General features: G+C 43.0%; 1 protein-coding gene across 5 annotated transcripts in view; it reads left to right on the top strand.

Moving 5' to 3' along the window:
- Positions 1-17,061, top strand: part of PCDH15 (protocadherin related 15) — a 264,399-nt gene that overhangs the window by 178,685 nt on the left and 68,653 nt on the right. For all 5 annotated transcript variants that reach the window (XM_062496847.1, XM_062496842.1, XM_062496846.1 and 2 more), the window contains 3 exons: positions 420-536; positions 9,862-10,002; positions 12,224-12,336. In XM_062496847.1, coding sequence (XP_062352831.1) covers positions 420-536; positions 9,862-10,002; positions 12,224-12,336 — 371 coding nt within the window. The remainder of the gene's footprint in view (positions 1-419; positions 537-9,861; positions 10,003-12,223; positions 12,337-17,061) is intronic.

The following is a 17,061-nucleotide window of genomic DNA, read 5'->3' as shown; positions in this document are numbered from 1 at the left end:
TTTTGCAAATGCCCTTTTGTTTTACAAAGGAAATTTTATTTCCCCTTAATTTATTGGATATTAGAGGTAACAAACACCATCAAGCCAGAGCAGTTCATTCCTTTTGGAGAATGAGCCGAACCTACTGCCACAGAAGAAGGCGGTGTGAAATTCTCTGCTCTGTTCTCTTGTGGGGCTGTGTTTTCCTGCGGAATTCCCTTCTGCAGAGCAGTCCCACATCCATTTTTTTTTGTGAATCTTTGGTACCTTCCCCCCTCATTTTGTGCAGGGGTGATAGAATCAGGAGAGCCTGGGAATGGCTATCCCTACGGAGGGAGGGAGAGACTCAACAAAAACATTTGTGAATCCATCTGGAATTTTGTTGGAACTCCAGGACCAAACTCTGGATTCTGTTTGTTGTTTTGTTTTTTTTTTTGCAGGATATGAACGATTACTCACCAGTGTTCAGCCAGAAGCTCTACAGGGGAATGGTTGCTCCTGATGCAGTCAAGGGCACTGTTATCACCATGGTCTCAGCTGAGGATCAGGATCCCCCGGTAAGGAAAAAAACTCTTAATATTCCACACCCAAGAGGGAGGAAACTCCGAAGTGCCCCTGCTCTCTCATTGACTCAGGCTATGAGGAGCTTCACAGAGGAGTAACTCTGACATTTGTTTCATGTCAGCCTGGCTTTGCTGTTCAGGACAGAGGCTGCATTTCCAAGGCTGCCTCTTGGAGCTGGAAAATCAATGCTGCAGCTCGTGTCTGTCAGAAAGGCTTTAGGAAAGCTCTTTATCCAGCTTCAGAGAAGGAGAGGAATAGGCAGGAAGGGGTGCTGTGCCTGTCTTTGGGGTAGTTCAACAAGAAAGAAACCACATTTTTGTGAGGTTGTCACTGTTTGATGTCAGAGTCACCGTGCACTTCCCAGCTGAGCCACCCAGACTGATGTGGGACTGCAGAGCTCACCAGCTGCACGTTCCACAGGCAATATTTGAACCCAGTAACTTGTTTTGGGGATAAAGTTTATTTTTGTCCCTGTTTTTTTCTGCTTCTGAAGCCCTGGGCACACACCTCTGACTCGATGCCTGTTCAGAAGTTTGATGTCAATCTCTGTCATCACATCCTGATGAACATCAATGACCAGATGATCCTCTGAAAAAAAGGAAAAGCCAGAGCTGTTCTGGCAGCCAGGTTTAATTTTTAATTGTCAGTGTTTGGCATAAGAAGGAGAATAATCCTCAGGGGGAATGAGTTCAGGGGGAATGTGCCATGCACATTAAAAGCTGATGAAGTGCTTGGACACAAATCAGGTACAGCTTAGCTAAATGTGGTGTGATTGGGGTTTAGTAGATTTAATTTAAAGTTAAATAAATGTTGTTGCCTTACAATGAGATATTTAGGGCTCTCTTTGCCCATTCTGATAAAAGCTCCATTTTATAATTGCTGTGTCTAAGTTTTAAAGACTAAGAGATCACTGAGGGGAAACAAAATAGTTCTGATAAAGTACATTTAAAATCCTTAGTCCTGTGCAATCAGCATTTCACACACAAAGTTATTTTATTTTTCATTTAACGACCCCAAACCCCACTGAATATTTTATAACGTTTTTGTCCCTATCACATGAACACATGTTGATGTTTATGAAGATTTAAGAAAGAAGTTACCCCGAAGTCTCTAATAAATGCAAGGGCCATAAAAGTCAGACAGCTATGGAGGAAAGGTTTTAAAGGAGTTTTTGAAAGGGGTCTTTTATTTTAAAATAATGGTTGGTACTTTTGCCTCTCATCATTTTTATTTTAAAAGTAAAACTACCAGGCATAAATAGCTGTGTTTCTTTTTCTGCCAGAGCCAGCCTGTGCTACTGGAAAATCTCTATTTATTTGAAGCTGGCTTTGACATTAAATGGTGTCACAAAGTGTTTGATATGAATTCACTAGAAATTTGGTTTAAAAGCACAGAACCTTTTCTCTGCTCAGCAAGGGGACCTTGCTCTAAACTTGCCTTAAGGGATGGAATATACTTAGTTATCACCAGCATTTTACTTGTGTGGTTTGGGGATTTTAAACCTGTTGGAATCTTATTTGAAGGGTACTAATACATTTATTTTATCATTTTAGGGAAAGAAATATGTATCTATAAAAAAATAATTGTAGCTTTAAAATATGTCCATTTATAAGAGCCCAACTAATTTGAAGTCTCCAAGCTTAAATTTTCCTGTTATTATTTTCCAAGCAATGTATGTAATTCCCATACCCAGAATAAAAGCCCAGGCAGATTTCTCCATCATCTGCAATAAAAGCTTTTCAGACCTAATCAGCTCCTCAGAGGCAACCATTGCTTTCAGCAAACCCCAACGTTGTCAAATTAATATGGATGCTGTGAGGATCCAGCTGGAAAGGCCCAGCACCTGTGTGGGATTTCTCTGGAGATAAGGCAAATCTGAATTTTTCCAGGAGCAGAAGAGCAGGTTTGAGGGAAGGAGAAGGAGGTGGGAATGGTGTCAGTGGATGTGGGTTCTCCATCTTAACAAACAAGCATTAATTTAGGTGAAACACGAGAGGGTGAATGACACCATAGTTTTCTGCATACATTATTTAGGAATTTATATAATATAGGGGTAAGAGTGAGCTTTTACTATTAAATTGATCCAACAGAACTTCATTTATTGGAGATGAAGATGAAAGCATCTCTTGGTTTTCTAAAAAAAAATCCTCCCATCAAACCCTCAACACTGAGTTATTTACAACTCCGTGTATCTTCCACGTAGGAATGTATATCCCTATGAACCAATCTGAGGGTGAAAATGTGGGATTTTCATGATTTAACTGTTGCCTAGAACATTAGGCCATCATTAGTATGTACTGTTGATAAGAAGATAGGTTTTGCTGCAAGAACTCCACAGATTTCTAATTATTATGAAGAGTTGCTTGGTTAAACAGAAATAATTTGTGCCAGAGTCAAGCACTTCCTCAAAGGTATTTTGTAATATCTTTATTTCAACCTGTGGATTTCAAAATGGTCAAAACCTCTTGGCCTGAAGGCATCAGAGACCTCTGATAGTTATTCTTCAGGCCCTTGGTGAAATGTCAATTAATACATAAAACCCAGAGCTTTTCTCTAAAGGCCACAGAAAGATTTGCAGGGCTGTTCTAAGTAAATGTCATTTTAAATTCTTCCCAGTTGCTCCTTTCTTTTTTAGTTTTAATTCTCTTTTTATTTGCAGTGACTGAGAATGTAAATTATGTTTTAGTAGCTCCTTTTGTATGTGTTATAAATTTGAAACACCCTTCTGGTCTTGAAATCTGGGAGGTTATGCTGAAAGTTTTGTTTTCATGAAATCTGGAAAAATCATTTTGTCCTTTGGTTGTTTGTAACAATCTACAGTGGATTTTTCTACATTTTTATAGTAACATTTTATATAAATGCATCAATAATTTTTCAAATTACTTGGTGCATCTTTAAGTTGCTCACCCTGCCTGTCCCAGAGGAGCTTCTGCCTAATTCCAGGTATAAGCAGGAAATATTAATCAAAAAACAACAAAAACAGGCCAGAGGGAATGATGGGTATAAAGCAGAGCCATGTCTGCCAAGGAAAAGTGTCAAAACAGTTTCAATTCTTTCTAAATAACTGATAAACCTTAAAAGAATAAAAATCCTTGATTTTAAGCACATTGCAACTAGAATTATTCAGGCAGCTGAGCACTTTTACTATGTGAACAATCCCTTTAATTCTGAGTTCTCCCTCACACATCAACTTGAGCTTCCTTTCCAGAGGTGGTGTCCAGCTGCAGCTGAAGGAATTTTCAGTTTATTGGGGTTTTTTAGCCCCTTGGAGTGGGTAAGTTCAGGCTGTTGGATACTGTGACCAGGACAACTGGTGAGCCCCGTGCAGGGAAGCTCTACCTCTAATACAGTCCTGGAATTCCAGCTGAACAGGAGCACCCAAACAGCCTTGGCTGGATTTGTGCTCCCAAAGCAATTCCCAGCAGCTTTGCCTGGCTACCCACAACAGGAACAGAAATGGAATAAAACTAAAACAGAGAGAACTGTGGGAGGTGTCCCTGGATAGTGACCAAAGTCGAAGCACCAAAGTCCAGCCTGGCCTTGGACACTTCCAGGGATCCAGGGGCAGCCACAGCTTCTCTGGGCACCCTGTGCCAGGGCCTGCCCACCCTCCCAGGGAACAATTCCTTCCCAAAATCCCATCCATCCCTGCCCTGTGGCAGTGGGGAGCCATTCCCCCTTGTCCTGGCACTCCATCCCTTGGAAATTATCTCTCTGTATTTCTTGTCAACCCCTTTAGGCACTTGAAGGCCCCACTGAGGTCACCCCAAAGTTTCTCCTCTCCAGGCTGAACAATCCCAGTTCTCCCAGCCTTTCCTCCCAGCAGAGCTGCTCCATCCCTCTGATCATCCTGGTGCCTCCTCTGAACTCTCTCCAGCATTCTCATGACCTTCTTATGTTGAAGGCAGCAGAACTGTGCACAGAATTCCAGTTGGGGTCTCACCTGAGCAGAGTAAAGGGAGAGCAGCACCTCTATTCCAATATTTCCTTTCAAGTCCTGCTTTACTTTAGTTAACACAAATGTGTCCAGATTTGAGTTCTCTTAGATATTTCCCAGCCTTTTCAGAGAAAGATTCCAAAGTCTGGGCAAAGCCAGTACCTGGCTCAGTCTCTGGATGTTGCTGGCATAATCCTCAGTCTCACAGCAGCACATACTGCCAATCATCTCTCTTTTTTCAGGCATTTAGATCATCCTTTGTAGCTGAAGAAATCATCAGCCTGGATTAGTGTTGGATAAATCCCTTGGAAACAAGGGGAGTTTTCTTCCTGGTGAACATTTTGTGCCTCACTGAAGTGGTGTGGTAATGAGAGATGAAAAAGTGGTTCTGAGTGGTCTCAAAGCTCTTAATCCTCCAAAAATGTGGGCAGGAGAGCACCAGGAGCTGTTTGATAAATGCTCAGTTTATTGATCATTGGTCATTCCCAGGACTGACATAAAAAGAAGTGTTTGTTTTTTGTGTATATCTCTTTTCTGATAATGGTTATCACTGTAAAAGCTGGGATATTTTACCATGGGCAATTCTCCTCCATACCCTGCCTTTTTTTTAAAAAAAAAAAAAAAAATTGAAAATGTTAATAGAAACAGATGCAGAACACTAATTTTAACGAGCAGCCAGCTTCCATAGCTCCAGAACATCCCATTTAATGCTTTATCTGTTCTCCCAACACCCCTTGAGGCTTTCCTTCAGTGCAGCCCTTTGGTCAAATCCCGAGGAATTGTCCTTATTGTCTTCCATGCACTCACTAAAAGTAAGAGACTGTTAGATATTTAATTAAAGATTTCACTGCATTTTAATTGGAGGCAAAACAATTTTCAGGTGGGCCAGACCTTGATCTTTTAGAAGTTCTTCCTGTGGAATTTCAGTGGCTGCTGGAGATTACAATATGGGACACATGCTGCGAATTCCAGGAGTTCTTCAAGTACTTTTATCTCAAGGCTTTAAAAGTTGATGTTTGTTTTTTTTGTGTGTGTGTTCAGCTTGTAAGAGTTAAAAATTCAGAATTTCCAGCTTTAGCAATTTAGAATTTCAGGCACTCTTGTTGAGTTACCTACTAAAGAGTAAAATCCTCCAAATTTTAGGGTATATGTGAATGAAATTAGAGTGAATTTACACAACTGCACCATTCACAACCCTAAGCTGGTCTAAGACCCACCAAACTCATCTAGCTGCTCTGGACTGTCCCATCTTCCACAGTTGCTTAGAGTAAGTTACAAAAACCTGTAAATTTGGGGGGTTTAGCACCACTTCCTAATTTTTTTCATGAAACTAGCTTTACAAAACTTTGCTGTTTGAACTCCTTATTATACAAATGATTCAGATTTAAGTTGAAATCTATATATGGAGATAATATATGGAGAGAGTCTGTGTTCATGATGTTGCCATCCCATACTTGTCCTTAGGGGTGAAATCCAGGCACACCTGGGATCTTCACCTGTCAACTTCAAATGAAAGTGAAATCTATTTCCCCCCATTCTTTCCTGGGACAAGAAATTCTGGGGTTTTGTGTCTGTTACCAGTTTGAATCCTGGAGTAGTTTGGGTTGGAAGGGACCTTAAACTTAAACAGTGCCACCCCCTGCCATGTCCCAGACTGCTCCAAGCCCCATCCAACCTGGCCTTGGACACTGCCAGGGATCCAGGGACAGCCACAGCTTCTCCGGGCACCCTGTGCCAGGGCCTGCCCACCCTTCCAGGGAACAATTCCTTCCCAATATCCCATCTGATCCTGCCCTCTGGCAGTGGGAAGCCATTCCCTGTGTCCTGTCCCTCCATCCCTTGTCCCCAGTCCCTCTCCAGCTCTCCTGGAAGCCCCTTTAGGCACTGGAAAAAGGTCTAAGGTCTCCCTGGAGTCTTCTCCAGGCTGGACATTGCCAAATGTTTCCTCCAGTCTTCCTAGCAGAGGTGCTCCAGCCTTCCTCTCTTGGAGAGTGGAAATAACAATTCCTGGCTTCGTCTTGAGATGCTTGCAGAAACAGGCATGAAAATCCCCAATAATCATGGTGTTTCCCTTCTCCCCATTTTCCCTGGCTTCATTCCATTACAATTTTCCTGCTGGCAGTTATCTGGACAGTGCACATGTGCATCATGCAAGGCTCCTTTTCCAGGGGCAGCCTCACCAATATTGGGGACATGTTTGTAGCTGTTACCTGTGTCAGAAATAAATGGCATTTTCCTCCAAGCAAATGGAATATTAGGAATCATGCAGCCAAGGAAGAAATTATTTGAGCTGGATGAGCTGTTTTTATGTTTCCTGTTAATCCTGAATCTCAGGGAACCTTTGGTTGGAGAGAATGAATACAGTGCCTGCCAAGCACAATTCTTGCTCTGTGGTTTATTTGGGAATATTATCAGCTAGATTCAAGTTTTGCTGCAGACATAATAATGCATCTAAATTAATTTAGAACACAGGCGAAAGATGATTAATATTTCAGATAATTAAAACTCTCTTCTAAATAGATTTCCCTGGGAAATCTCTCTAGAGATTTTTCTAATTTCATCAGTGCCAAAATACCATACATAAAAAATAAATCCCAGTTTTATTACTTTTCTGAAGTGACAGGAGCAAAGTGTACTTAATAATCACATCAGGAACAACAATAACCTGATGAGATTTTTGTTTATTTAATCACAAATTACCTGGTGTGAGGAGCTTTAATGATGATGAGGACTCTTAGTCTTCCAAGCAAGTTTAAGGCCATTACTCCAAGCCCAAATAGGCTGGATTTTAGCAGGTAATTTGCTCTTAATTATAACATTGAAGAAAAATGACTGAAGAAGGGAATGCCAGGGGGAAAGTTGATAATGAACTCTGCTATGCCATGATCCCAGAAATTTCTCACTTTTTCCAGGATTTTCCCTCTTTAGCACGTGTGAAGTGCTTTCAACTATGAACACAATCATTTATTAATTTGCTAACCACTCGAACTTGCCTGGCAGACCCAGCTGGGATGATTAAAGCTGCTGATGGCCTCATAAACTCTGCCCCAGCTGGAATTCCTTGGAGAAGTTTAAGAAGCAATACTCAAATTACTTCTGTTAGATCAGCAAAACATTGATGGCACTTAGTGAGCTCAAACCACTTTTGTAGCCATTTCCATCGCTCTGTACAGAAGGAAATGTTCTGTTCCCATGTAGTTCCTGGCTGGCATGGGACATGGAATATATTCCCATTCTCAACAAAGCACGTTATTGAATACAGGTGAAAATCAGCAATCCACCATTAATGATGTTCTGGCTGTTTAAACACAATATAAAGGTCAAAGCCTGATCTGAGCTCAAGACACAGAGGCTTTCAGAAAATTACATCAAACTGTTGCTAGGACAGAAGTGGTTCTCTGAATCTACTCCCAAATACATTTAGCAAATCATTTAGTTGGAATTTTGTAAAATGTCCCAAATGTCTGTGTATCCAGACTTTGGCATGCTGAAAAATCATTTTCAGGCATTAGTGGATGAAGAGACAGATGAGTAGCTGGGAGAAGTCTGCCCATTGCAAACCCTGGTTCTCATGAGGGACTTCGACCTACCAGGTGTCAGCTGGAAATTAAACCCTGCAGAGAAAAAGCCCTACAGGAGATGCAGAGAGGAAACATCCAGGAGATCCAGTTCCCTGGAGTGTGTGGAAAGAGAAGGGCCAAAGCCCAGCTAGAACTTCTCTGGCTACAGCCATTAAAAAAAACAATAAAAATGTTTCTATAAATGTATCGGTAACAAGAAGTGGGCTAAGGGCAATCTCCTGCATTTATTGGATGCCAGCAGGCCCAGGGCAGTGCCCATCCCTCTGTGCTGGCCCTTCAGATCCTAGGGTCTGTTCTGGCTCCTCATGGCCAGAGAGAGCCCTGGAGGGGCTGGAGCGTGTCCAGGGAAGGGAACAGAGCTGGGGAAGGGGCTGGAGCCCCAGGAGGGGCTGAGGGAGCTGGGAAAGGGGCTCAGGCTGGAGAAAAGGAGGCTCAGGGGGGACCTTGTGGCTCTGCACAACTCCCTGACAGGAGGGGACAGCCAGGGGGGGTCGGGCTGTGCTCCAGGGAACAGGGACAGGACAAGGGGAAACGGCCTCAAGCTGTGCCAGGGGAGGCTCAGGTTGGACAGCAGGAGGAATTTCTCCATGGAAAGGGTGCTCAGGCCTTGGCAGAGGCTGCCCAGGGAGCTTTGGAGTGCCCATCCCTGGAGGTGTCCAAGGAAGGGCTGGACGTGGCACTCCGTGCTCTGGGCTGGGGACAAGGTGGGGATCCCAGCTTGGGCTCCGTGGGCTGGGAGGGCTTTTCCAGCCTCAGGGATCCTGGGATTCTGTGATTAAATGGAAAACCAGACACCACAAACTTTTTTTATATTGCAGACAGGGTATGGCAATCACTTAAATACAACCCATGAGGTAGAGGGAGGTACTGGAGGAAACAAAGCAAAAGGGAAGAGGACGGTGTTTCAAGCTACAAAGTCCAGCTCCTGCTCTGCGCTGCAAAATTAAGAAAGGCTTTGTAGGTTTAAGGCAGGGGCTGCGCAGGGAGGTTTGGAGTGCCCATCCCTGGAGGTGTTTCAATAAAGGTTTCGCTGGTGGCACCTGGGGACATGTGTCAGTGCTGGCCTCAGGAGCACTGTGCTAATGGTTGGACTCAGTGACCTCTGAGGTGTTTTCAAAAATGGGATTGTTGGAAAATAATGGATTCCCTAAGAAACTACATTCTTCCAATAATTGTTATTTTTTAGGTAGGTGGTGTTAAAACAGTTTAATGGGTAAATAGCCTTCCATTAGAAAATGCTGAGATACTGATGGGAAAAATTCCTCTCTTCAGCCCTCTGGCAATGCTTCTTCTGATCGCCCTTTTGCTTTGGTGTTTCAGACACTTTGTGACACACCCAGGAGCTACCTGGGCTCAGTCCTTGTCACCAAAGTAGGGTCTGAACCGTGGGGAGGGTTCCTTCTGGGGCTGATGAAAATCCATCTGCAAAACAGCATTTTCTTTAACCACTGATAAGTTTCTTAAACTTAAATAAGTTTTATACCAAGTGAAAATAATTTTGAAAGGTATTTTAACCAGCCTTAAGCCATGCCCATCTTCCGTTTCAGTTTTTATAAAGCATTTTTGGGTTTAAGTAGGTGAGGGTTCAGCCCTTTTCCTTCCAAACCTCGGGTGATTTTTCTTCCTGGACCTTTCAGGTGTCATGCAATGTATTTTGGAGGAATTGAATGGATTGCTCAGGTTTGAGGAAGACGAACAGCAAGTTCTGCTTGTGATGGCCTTACCAATGTTGCATTTTAATCCTTCAGGAGGTGGGTAAAAACACCAAAAATACCCAAACTGCCTCTTTTTGCATTTCAGGGTACCCCAGCAAGTCGGGTCCGCTACAAGGTGGATGTTGTCCAGTTTCCCTACAGTGCCAGCATTTTTGATGTAGAGGAAAACTCTGGACGTGTCGTCACCCGAGTGAACCTCAATGAAGAGCCCAGCACAGTGTTCAAGGTACAAATTCAGCTCCAGTGCTAGGGACTGTTCCCTGAATCTGCTGGGATTCCTTTTTGGAATCGTTCTCCTTTGTTTTTTCTATTGTATATTAAGATCCCAGAATCATTAAGGTCGGAAAAGACCTCCAAGATCAAATCTAACCTTTCACTGGATTTCCATGCAAAATTTCAACTCTGTTTGTTCTTTTGTTCCCTTGTTCCTGGCATGTGTTTTGTGCCATTGTGATTTCAGGAATGTCTTGAATGGATGTGATTGCACCTGTTGGGAGGGTGGGGAAAACAGGGAGGCAGCTTGGGGAACCCTCATTTTATCCAAGTTCACTTTCAACAGGGCCTTTGGGGAGAATCTGGGGAGAGCTTTGTAAGAAGAGCAAGATATATTGTGAATAAAGTTATTGCACAGCTGGATAGCTCAGGAGTTCCTGTTCACAAGTGTTTTAATGTAAAAACATTGATTTTAAGGAAACCTAAATTCCCATTTTTTTTGTCACTGGTCCTAAAGAGTCTGGAGTCAATTAATGTGGATTAAGGTATGATTTTAACCTAAATCAATAGAACATCTGCTCTTTAAGATCCATGAAGGAAGGTGCTAGTAAAAAAAATGAAAATCATGGGTCAGTAAGGAAAAAAAAATTATGTCTATATCCATAATATCTTTGGTTTGATATAATTTCCCTATTTCAAAACTTCCTTACAGTCATTAGGTGTTTTTTTTTTCCTTCTTTCAGTTGTTTATTTCAGAAATGAGGGTTAAAGAGAGGTTTATTTGCACACTTTTCATTATAAGGAATAAAGCTGTCCACTGTTTTCCACTCCTGAGAGTCCCATCAAGGGCTATTTGAGCTGGAGCAGTCCCTGGTTTAGGACAGTGCTAATTTAAGTCCTTTTCAGTTTCTAATTAATATATTAAAACCCCAGGGGGAAGAGGATTTTTTTTTTCTTGGTTAGCATCACCAGAGTGGAATTTTTCTATTGCTGCATTTGTTGTTTTTACTTTTTAGTACTTATTTTGTGGGGATGTTTTCCAAAACTGAGATCTATCCCACACTGCTCCATATTAGGGCAGTAAATGGGACATTCAGCAGGGAATGAATTACTTTTCAGAAAATGTGGATTCTTAGGAAAAAAGCACAGAGAAGACCCCAGAAATCAGTGATAGGAACATTTGGAGTTGGTATTTGCTTTGAGACTACTGGGCTTGTGTCTGCTGCTGAGTCCTCTGGGAATTTTTCCAATCACTCTTTAACATCTGGGTAATTTCTGCAATTATATCTTGAACTGATGACTTTCCTGATATACTGGGTGGGAAAAAAAAAAGGGGGGTTATTGTGGAATAACTTGGAGTGGCAGAAATGAGTTTAAAATGCTCTGCTAGAATGAGGTGCAGACCTGCCTCATGTAGCAACTTCCAGAATTAAGGAAAAATTTAGGGAGAAAACTGGAAAAATGCCCATTGTTCCTTCTTCGGTGGGCTGGAGTCACATCCTTTTGCAAGCAGATTTCACATGAAAGCTAAAAACAAATGAACCTGCTTGTGCCAGCACAAAAATCACAGATGAAATCAACAAATAGACATGAGAAAATATTTTTAAAAATCAAAATATTTATAACAGGCCTCATTTAAAAGAAGGTGATTTGGTCTTGTCCATGTTTGACCTTAAAGAATTTCCTTTATGCAGAGAACTTTTTGGAGGGGGGTGGGAAGTAATGTTAATTTTTTTGTTCTAACATGAGCCCTTGGTTCTAGATACTAATATCAGCAACCGATAATTCTCACCCAGGGCTTTTCCTGTTTGTTTTATTGGTAGTTCTAGAATCCCAGGATCAGTGAGGTTGGAAAAGCCCTCCAGGATCACCGAGTCCAACCTGTGACCAATCCCTGCCAGAGCACTGAGTGCCACATCCAGAGGTTTCTTGGACACCTTCAGGAATGGGGACTCCAGACCTCCCTGAGCAGCCCATTCCAATGTTTGACAACCCTTTCCAGGAGGAAATCCCTCCAGTTTACCACATTTCTGTAAATTTTCCAGCAGAGGTTCAACCTGAGGACATCTGTCACCTTTTCCCTCCGTGTTTTTTTTTCTTATGCAACGCATGACTTACAGCAAAAGAAAATCATGTCTGATTTTTTGTTTTGTTTTGTTTTGTTTTGTTTTTTTCTACAAATACCAGAATTGCTCAAAGTCAGAATGAAAAATGTACTTTTGTGTTGTTTGTAGCTGGTGGTCATTGCCTACGATGATGGGGACCCAGTGAAGTTCAACACCACCACGGTGGAAATTGCGGTGCTGCAGCCCTCAGTCATCCCACGCTTCACACAGGATGAATACAGGTAAAGACTTCATTCTTTCACCCTAAAACTGGTATTTTTAAAAGTCAAAATAAAGGCCTGCTTGAAGGCTAGTCTGAAACAGAGCTACAAAAATACTCTGTTGTGGTGGAATTTTACTCTCTGAGCAAGTTGTCACCGGTTGGAAAGATCTGGGATGATGGTGATAGTGAGGGAAGGTGTGCTTGAAATTTTCCCCTCAGAAATTGTTGAAAATATCAGTCATTTGAATAAACAAATTTCATGCCCTTGAACTGGGACTGGGACCACCCGTGCTCTAGGTTAAATTTCCTGGAGAGTGTTTTGACCTTCTACACCATTTTTGTGAGGCATTTTTTGGTCCTCCGCACCATTTGTGTGAGGCATGAGAGAACTCAAGACTCGACCTCTTCAGTGTCAGAAGTGCAGGTGATGGTTATTATCACCACAGAGACATAATTTCATAAACTTACCCTCTGAGAATTAATATCATTGACCTCAGTGTCTTAAAATTGATCAAAAGCAAACCAAAAAGTGGGACACAGGCTTTGTTACAAAATTTGTTAAATTTTGTAACAGAGAATGTGTTCATGAATTTGACATCTGTACAATAATAGGAAGTGATAAGATCAGGGCAAGCAGCTTCAAGATATCAAGAAGTTGCAGTGTGGTCTCTCTATGCCACTGTAGTGACATAATCAGCAGCAGAATGTAGTGGGGTTTGTACGGATATTTCCAAATCCAAGGAATCAGAAAGCAGAAATTGAACATAAATTGTCTTCAGTAAGCCCTAAAAGATGGGCTTGCTCAGCTAATTAAAGGAGTTTAGACAAAAGTTTATCTGCACTGTATTTGTCCTCATGATTGGAATATTAGCATATTTCTCACTTAGAGAAATGAAAAAATATCAAAGGCATACCTCTCTTCTCCTAATTTTATATTTAGATTGAAACAAATGTGAAATCTGAAGGACCAGTGCAAAATTACAAACTTTGCATTTAATAATAGTCTTTTGCGGAAGGATTTTTCTCAAGAGAGAAATTGTTCCTGCTGCTCCCTACAGTTTCTTAGTTATCTCCAGAGGTGTGCAGTGTTTGCTGCATTACTTTGGCTAATGTAGCAAATAAAAACGTGTCCATTTGTGACTGAAATTTCAGATCAGGGCAGTGTCCTGGTTTGAAAAGACAGGTTTGAAAAGAGCAGGGCCTTCCCTCGAAATGGAGCTAATAAACCTCTCCCTCTGAATTAGCATAATTTCAGAATTAAGGCGCTCTCAGGCAAAGATATAGGAATAATAGTTATTTACTAATATATCTAACAAGACAAAGAAAAAACCAACAGCTTGCTGTGGAGGAAATCCAGAAAGGGCCCAGAAATTGCTCTGGGGACTGGAGCCGCTTCCTTCTGGAACCAGGCTGGGAGAGCTGGGAGTGCTCAGCCTGGGGAAGGGAAGGTTGTGTGGAGACCTCACAGCTCCTTGCAGGGTCTGAAGGGATTCAGGGAAGCTGGAGAGGGACCCTGCATCAGGACCTGGAGTGCCAGGACAAAGGGGGAGTGGGTTCCCACTGCCAAAGGACAGGGTTACATGAGATATTGGGGAGACTCAGGCACAGGGTGCCCAGAGAAGCTGTGGCTGCCCCTGGATCCCTGGAAGTGTCCAAGGCCAGGTTGGACTTTGGGGCTTGGAGCAGCCTGGGACAGTGGAAGGTGTCCCTGCCATGGCATGGATGTACTTTAAGGTCCCTTCCCACCCAAACCATTCTGGGATTGTAGGATTCCTGAGCCTGCCTTGAGCTCCAGTTTTATCCCAGCTGCTGGGAATTTTACTCACCACAGTGAAGAACTCTTGCAGCAGAAAGGACTTGTAGCCCATAATGCCTTTTGATGACAACACCTTGAATAACCCAAGTTATCTTTGTGTCCCTGTGAACTCTTCAGAATATCTGGACAGCCTGGTTTTTCTTTCCAAAGCACAGCTCCATTCCTGGGAAATTCTTTGCACAGTGTTAAGAAGCTCTTAAAATCTTTTGGGGACAGCAAAGGCAGATTTTTATTTTTCTCAATGTCAAAAATGAAATTAAAACAACCCCAGAAGTTTCTGACTCAGCTTGGAGACTCTCAAACATTTGGGAGCAGGACTAGTGTTGATTCCTTAGGTTTTCAGGGATTGTCACACTCTGCAAGCTGTGCTTTGTGTTTGGTTTGTGGACAGTGATGCAAGCTGGAACTGGCAGGTGTCACAGGACCTCATTTTCCAGTGACATGGAATATCTTCAGGGTGAATGGCAGCACAGAGCAATGGTGCCCCTTACAAAATGAAAAAAAATTGCTGGATGCAGGTGATCGAATTTCAGATGGATTGAGAATTAGTGGCTTTAGAGTAGATTAGTATTGATCTTTGCTTATATAATTATCATAATCTGGATGATCCCAGCACTGTTCTCAAGATGGTTTACAAATTTCCTTCCCGTGTATTTAGGGAAAGGTCACACTTGAACAGTTTTACAGAATAAAGCTGCAGTCTGTGCTACAAAATCAAAAATAAATTGAAAAGAGAAAGAGAGAGGGAGAGAGAGAGAGCAGATGGCATGAGCAGAAAGGGAGATAAAAGTGCCACTCTGCCTTGAGCTGAGCTGCAGAGCCTGGCAGCTCTGCCAGAAGAGCACCAGCACTGCTTGGAGCCCTCCTCACACCCAGGGAGACTTGGATTGATCATTATCCGTGCCTTAGAGTTACTTCCAGAGGAGACACCAGTCAAGCAGATGAAAGCAGATTGGTTTTTATTCACTGGCTTGCCCTCTGCATTGTTCATCATTTGGGGCAAATTAATTGGTCTCTTTTCCCCCCACCTTCTTTGTTTAGATTGTAAATCATTCTGGAGACTTCTAAACACTGTTGTGCTCTCCATATCAAACAGCAAAGGGCAGCTGAGGGCTTTGAGATCCAGAAAATATAGAATGGAGCAGTTGATTTGCAATAATTGTGGGATAAAATACAGTTCCTTCGTAACAACTGTGAGAGATTCCCCCCTAAAGTCCCCAGAGGGGATCTTCTGCATCCTTGGCTCCTCTGGAGGGGACTGGCAAGAGGAGGCCAGGCAGGATTTCGGATGTTTCTCACCCCAGAATTCAGTCCCTCTTAGAAGCAGAGCAGCAGGGCAATCTTTTTACTCTCTTCAACTGCCTGGAAAAAGGTTGGAGCCAGGGGGGGTCGGGCTGTGCTCCAGGGAACAGGGACAGGACAAGGGGAAACGGCCTCAAGCTGTGCCAAGGGAGGCTCAGGTTGGACAGCAGGAGGAATTTCTCCATGGAAAGGGTGCTCAGGCCTTGGCAGGAGCTGTGCAGGGCAAGTGTGGAGTCTCCATCCTTGGAAGAGCTCAAAACAGGTGTGGATGTGGCACCTGGGGTCCTGGTTAGTGGGGAACAGGGCGCTGCTGGTTCCCAGAGAAGCTGTGGCTGCCCCTGGATCCCTGGAAGTGCCCAAGGACACTGGTTCCCTGTTGGACATGATGGCCTCTGAGGGGTTTTCCAACCCTAATGGCTTTGTGGTCAGACTGTATGGTCCCAGTGCACCAGCTGGATCTTCCCTGTGGAGCCCAGGAGCTGAACTGCGTTAGCAGTGTGGGTCCTTGTCTGTCCTTGCTGTGGATGTTAAGGATGACTCAGAGAGAGCTGATGGCAGCAGTGCCTGACAAAGTGTTTTCCAAGCCAGGCATTGCTCCACAAAAACAAAGTGTGGAGAAAACAGGCAAAAATCCCAAAGAATCAAAGTGCTGGAGTGAGTGGACATTTAATTGGAGATGGCTGGGCCACCTCAGAGCCCAGCTGACCTTTGGTGCCAGGGAAGGACACAGCTGATGCTGCTTTTGTCACCACATGTCCCTCAGGGTGTTGGCTGTCAGTCCACTGGTTTTCTACAGAACTGATGGAATTGATGGGGACACTTCCAGTGTCTCCAGCCCATTGAGAGCCTGGAGAGTGGGTGTATGGGGACAGGGAGAATTTCTACATCCCTGCCCCGAACAGGATGCAATGGTTCACACAATTAATTAAAGTTTTTAATGCTGGCTTTTATCTCATCCTGCTTTGTGCTAGCAAAATGGACAAAGATCCATGGAATTCCAGACTGGTTTGGGTTGGGAGGGACCTTAAAGTTCATCTCATTCCACCCCTGCCATGGGCAGGGACACCTTCCATTGTCCCAGGTTGCTCCATCCCTTGCATATTTCCAGCCACAGCTCCTCTGGACAACCAAAAAAAAGAAAGTTAAAACTCAATGAACCAAATAAATCAATTCTTTTGGAAAATCAAATCTGCCATACAGAGCCCCTTTCCCAAGCTCTTCCTTTTTTTTTTTTTTTTTTTTTTTGGTCCTGACTTCACCCAGATCACCTCTGGATCAAGGATTTAATCCAGAAGTTTCCATTACTTCACAACAACTTATGGCAGCACTTTCATTTCTTAATTAACAGATATTAATTAGTAGTGCTATGAAACAGTGGAGACCAGATGTAATTGGAACCTCAGATGAATATAAAGAGGTATTTTTAGCAAGCCTGTCCTCTTTATGAGCACGTCCTCCATTTAAAACAGTAAAAGTTGAAAGGGATTTGGGGTCTTTTTGGTATTGTGTAAATTAATAAATCCCACATCCTCTGCAAGGGGAAGGTCATTGCCCATGGCAAAGTGCTGCTGGAGCAGGGAATGGAATGGGAACCGAGGGCAGCGTCATTGCTTCCTAATTAGTGCC

Source organism: Cinclus cinclus, chromosome 7, assembly GCF_963662255.1.
Source record: "Cinclus cinclus chromosome 7, bCinCin1.1, whole genome shotgun sequence".
Classification (NCBI taxonomy): Eukaryota; Metazoa; Chordata; class Aves; order Passeriformes; family Cinclidae; genus Cinclus; species Cinclus cinclus.
The sequence above is the reverse complement of the archived record's forward strand: the minus strand, read 5'-3'. Positions and strand labels throughout refer to the sequence as shown.